Source organism: Xenia sp. Carnegie-2017, unplaced genomic scaffold (genome assembly GCF_021976095.1).
Source record: "Xenia sp. Carnegie-2017 unplaced genomic scaffold, XeniaSp_v1 HiC_scaffold_13, whole genome shotgun sequence".
In the NCBI taxonomy this organism is placed as follows: domain Eukaryota; kingdom Metazoa; phylum Cnidaria; class Anthozoa; order Malacalcyonacea; family Xeniidae; genus Xenia; species Xenia sp. Carnegie-2017.
The window spans coordinates 3,464,581-3,469,806 of record NW_025813436.1 but is presented as its reverse complement, the minus strand read 5'-3'; the positions used below and the strand labels follow the sequence as shown (position 1 = coordinate 3,469,806).

General features: G+C 34.0%; 1 protein-coding gene across 5 annotated transcripts in view; it reads right to left on the bottom strand.

The window, feature by feature from the left end:
- LOC124449869 (multiple C2 and transmembrane domain-containing protein 1-like) overlaps nucleotides 1-1,770 on the bottom strand; it is a 45,278-nt gene extending 43,508 nt beyond the window's left edge. For 2 of the 5 annotated variants that reach the window (XM_047000795.1, XM_047000797.1), the window contains exons 1-3: nucleotides 1,598-1,770; nucleotides 1,172-1,479; nucleotides 717-810 (exon numbers count right to left, since the gene is read on the bottom strand). In XM_047000795.1, coding sequence (XP_046856751.1) covers nucleotides 717-810; nucleotides 1,172-1,479; nucleotides 1,598-1,616 — 421 coding nt within the window. In that variant the 5' untranslated portion in view covers nucleotides 1,617-1,770. The remainder of the gene's footprint in view (nucleotides 1-716; nucleotides 811-1,171; nucleotides 1,480-1,597) is intronic. The other 3 variants (XM_047000798.1, XM_047000799.1, XM_047000796.1) reach the window with 3 other exon arrangements.
- Between the last annotated feature and the right edge of the window lie 3,456 nt (nucleotides 1,771-5,226).

The following is a 5,226-nucleotide window of genomic DNA, read 5'->3' as shown; positions in this document are numbered from 1 at the left end:
AAAGTTAGGTCCATGCCTAATAAAGTCAAAGCTGTTTTCAACGCAAAAGGATATCATACACAATTTTAAAATGGCGTCAACTTGTTCTAAATCATTAGGTTTCATGCAAAAACAAATTGTATGCGCTGTAGTGCTTTATGTGGGTCAATTATGTTGAATGAGAATCAAACACACGATCGCATATGCTGGATTCTGACTTTTGACTCCCAGTGTATGTTCGATGTTTAAATTAAAAGACAAAAGTAAGTTGACAGCAACAAGCATTAAAAACTTAATGTTCGACGTTTGAACAGGGCCTTATATTGGCGCATCCTTCTAGTAGATTTAGACATGCTATGAGTTAAATTTGTCAGCACTCATTTAATGTACAAGCATTAACCATAATTTTTTTTAACGAAATAAATACAGAATATTAATGTTCTGAAATTTACATAGCAGGAATAAAACCTGCAGGCTCACTAGGCCACTGATTGAACAAAAAATATGAAAACATAAAACAGCTATAACTTTGAAATGCTGGACTCACAGTTGGAAGAGGGTTTCTTACTTCGCATTATGGAAATGAGAAACATAATAATGAAATTTTTCCCTACACCATGTAGCATTCTAAGAACATATGCGTGCGTTCTAAATCCGTTTTTACATTATAAAATAAAAGAAGTACACAAGTATGTATAGTAGGAAGCAATCGCAGTTTATTTGCTGTATAGTCTTACCTGTTTTATCTCTGGCAGCAAGATTAATGCCTTCTTTGAGCTCCACCATCAGAGCGAAGAAAGCAAATTTGCCGGTTTTTGCAACTGATGCAGCCTAAAATAAACAATAATTCAAGTTAACACAAATACACAGTGATTATGAAACAATAATCCGGATACGTCAAACGTAAGCCCCACTTCCGTTTGGGAAATAAATCATTGCATTGACGATACATGAGTCGCTCGCTATAAGTCGTTTTGATTTGGAAAAATAAACATAAATTTGTAGAAGTTTCGTTACTTATTTGGATTCAAATTTATTGCAGCAGGTACTTATTGAGAATGATGGAAGCGAAAAGATGTCATCCTGCAAAATGGCAAAATCGAAAGAGAACATTTATGTAAATCGTATACCAAGAATATAAACATTGTTTCGTATGCATAAACTAAATTCACAAAAGCATTTTAAAACTTACCGTCGAGCCCGGACCAAATTCCTGAGAACTTTCTCCGTCGAACACAAGGTTCGCTGGACGAGAACTTGGGCTCTCAGGCGTATGGCCTATATCAGATGTTTGAGATACAAATTTTTCATCAGAATGAGTTATATTTGCCAGCACATGAGTTTTGTCTTGTCTCAGGTCGAAATTCACAGATCTTCGACTTGAGGATCTCATTTCGCTTATATGCGTCAGCGAACGCGACAGAAAATTCTTCCTACCCTTCTTCTTCCTCTTAAGGCTGTTGAAAATTCCCTTTTTCTTTTCGCCTGTCGAAAGCACAACTAAATGAAACACATGGCCAAAATTTATACATATTATAGCGGAGAAATGTCAACAAAGCCACATTTATGATAATATCAAAACAATGCAATAATTTTCATACTACAGGAGTTAAAATACCTTTTTCGTCGTCAGACATCGCCAAAGTTCTTCAAAATACTTTAGAACAATTCAAAAATTCTACACCGTACCTGCTTCTTCGAAGACAATTTTCAACTCGTTCGAGTTGTAAGTTCTAGCCGAATTTGTACGCATGACTTGTGCGCAGTCGCGTCCGCGTCCTTGTTGCACCGCAAGCAAGTTTGTTACAGGTGACCGATGTCAACACCCGCAAACTCGTCTACTATTTTCTATATGTGCTACCTCCTGAAAGTTTATAAAAAAATGGCCACAAACCTGTACTATGTTTTATGAGCGTAGCGTTTTTACTTAGTTTTGTCGGTAAGCGTCTCGTACCCAACTTAGTAATAGTATATTGCTGGCACATGTATATATTGCTTAGTAAGTAAACTAATACACCCTGAAATTTCCTTGCAATTAATAATTAATTATCACTTATTTAATTCCAACGCAATTATAAGTGGTTAAAGGTATCAAGTGCGCTTGAAATTTAACTGTCATTGTTTAGTTAAGTCCTGGCAACTCATAAATCGCAATTAAAAAAATCCTCCGTTTACACTTTGATATTATCAAAGAGATTTGAATGTTAAATAAGATATCCTTCCTAAATAATTTATCACCAACGATCAGTTTTCGTAGGTGTATTAGATAAGACGTAGTCAATTCGAGGCATCGCGTAGGTCAGTTTGAACGATGTGTTTTTGGTGATGCCGACTATTTTCAAAAAATCGGCGTAAATCGGCGGAGACGTTTTTTGGAAGGGAAAAAGCGTTGCATAGATAAACAGTGTTTTACCACGTGGTCATTGTTTTTGTTGAAAATGTTATAAGCTAAAACGTCTCCATCCAGCATGGCAGTTACTAGGAATAAAAAATAATAAAATAGCACAATAGCACAATATTTTGCTGGTGTATAGTAAAGTTCCTGAGAAAATATATTAGTTATTAACGTCAACTGAAATTCCAAAAGGGAGATAATGCGTATTCAATGGTGTAATTTATACCAATAACTGGACCTAGCATAAAATTACTAAGTCGCAGCAGAATTGTCAGTGACATAATTGGAACAATCATTTACACAAAATTTACTTTTCTGTATATGCATCGTGGCAGAGCAAAACAAATGTTATAGAACAGTAGAAAGGATACAGATATGTTCCATTGATCTGAAATATACTGGATAACCCAACCAATACAAAATTTCTAGCAAAAATTGAAGCCGGAAGTAAATCTGCCCTAATGGAAGTTGCGGATGCACTTTTCTATAGATATTAAAGAATCACAGTTTTTACATTATTTTGCCTTTTACGCGTTTCTGATGGGAGCAGTTTTTTATTAGAATAGAGAAAAGTTAGAAGAATACTTTGAAAGAAAAATTTACGGTTATTTTGACTTCATAACGCTGTGATACTTGATTCGCAAATTTGAAGAAGTGAATAACCTTGCAGTGCACAAGCTTGTTCTAAATAAGACGAAGGATTTTGCTGCCCTACAATACACAAGACAACAAATCCTGAAGAGCATTCTACTTCCGCAAGAGTAACAAGACAGCATCGTCAGGTAAGAAAATATCAAATTGTATTACTATCCTAAAAAATGCTAATATTTTTTAAATAGGTTATCAGAGAAGCGCCGAAAGAGGAAAATGTCATTTAAAAGATCGTGGATCTTGTAGACGAGAATAATTTGAGGACAAGATGATGATTTGGAAGATATCTCTCTACTTGAGTGTACGCAATTAACAGACTTCCTCTTCACATCAAGGATCATATCTGAATAACCTTTCTTTCTTGTAAATAGTTGCTATAGGATACGCTTTTATGCACTCATAAAATACTGATTATTTTATAGTTCAAAGAATCCTTCACTCAAACACAACAGGCACAATATTGTAAAAATTGGCAAACGAGAATCGGCAAATGCAAAATAAGACAATCGATTTGCAGAAGAAAATAAAAGACAAGAAAAGTTAGTTTAAAAAAGGCACTAGATGATATATGCAAAACATAGACATTCAGTTTTTTAATTACATCTTATACATAGTAGTTGAGTTGATATTATTGGATGGTATAAGATGCGTTGTCATGGTTTCGGGTGTATCGATTACGTTAATGAAATTCGAGTGTTTTATTTTAGTCGTTGTGTTATTACGAGTATGTCTAAAACTGCATATATCCAAGCAAAAAAGTTGAACTCCCGGAAGAACAACACAGCTCTAATGAAGAAGAAACTGACTTTACTGAAGAACCTGGAATTTTTGAGACGTCTTTTCCAGAGCATAGTTTGTCTTCTGTTGCTGATTCCTTTACAAATGATGACATTGAAACTAATTTTTCAGATTCAGAATTATCTTCTGTTAATGAGGAAAAGTCAAAACATTTAAAGTATGTTTATATATGGATCAGTTGAGTTCTTAGTGTATAGTGCTATGCAATTGAAAAGAAAAGAAAATTTATCATTAAACAGTTGACAAGTAATTAACAATTTCATTTATTTTGAAAAGTGGTGTTCTTTCATTTTATAACGTAATAAGTGACTATGGAAATCTTCGCAGTTATCCATAGTTTATTGTATTCCTATCACAATTGCTGCTTCTGTTCACTATTACCCAGGGTGTAAGTCAGCTCAGCCTGAAATCGAGACTTGTTGTTCTGGTACAATGATGAAGATGACAACCAAATATTTCATACCCCATTATGAAAAACCAGAAAATACTTAAAAAAAGTTAACCACAAATGACTGAAACAAAAATGGCAGCTGGAAATTTTCCCTTTGTTTATCTGCATTAGTATCTGGTGCTTCCCCTTGAAAAATTCTACTGGCTTGTAAAAATATGGGACTGGCATGCTTTACCCTGAAGACTCATCTGCTATGTGTGCAAATTTTTATACTAGTTTAAAGATTATCATTTGTTTGCTTCGTCAAGAAAAACTGTTTCCCACCATCCATCTGTATTGGAAAATATACAGAAATGATCTTCATAGAAAACTTAAGCAACCAAAAAATGTTGGTCTTAGCTAGTGATGGTCGGCACGATAGCATGAGCTACAGTGCTAAATACTTTGCCTGTTCTATCTTTTGTTGCACTGTTCCCTACATCATTGGTTCAGGTAGGGTAAGAAGACGGTTTATGTAGCTTATGTGGACAATTATACGATTGTTAACATCATGCTCATTGTAGTTAAGTTAAAATGTAAAACAACTATAAAACTTCAATTCAGTGCTATTGAAGAGAAAAAAAAGAAATCTTCAGTTGAAAGACGTTTGTGAACAAAGTTTAATTGCATCTAATGCTTTACGCTGTTTCATTGACGGATTGCATTCGAATATTGTGCTTACTTTATTAGTAATGAATATTTTTTTACATAGAGAAATGTAGAGTTGAATATATTTTCGAGTAATACAGTGGCTAGCATTGTAATGTGTGAGGTAATTGCTTGAATGTTGTAGTGAGAACGATTTTTCAGTGTTTCCCATTTTAATGTTATTTGTGTTGGATTTCTACTATTTCCATGTAAGCAAGCTAGTAATAACTGTCATTGCTTTGTAAAAATATACATAGTTATAAAATGAATTAGAAAGGAGAATGAATGTGAGCAATTAGTTATCTGGATAAACCATGTTAAAATC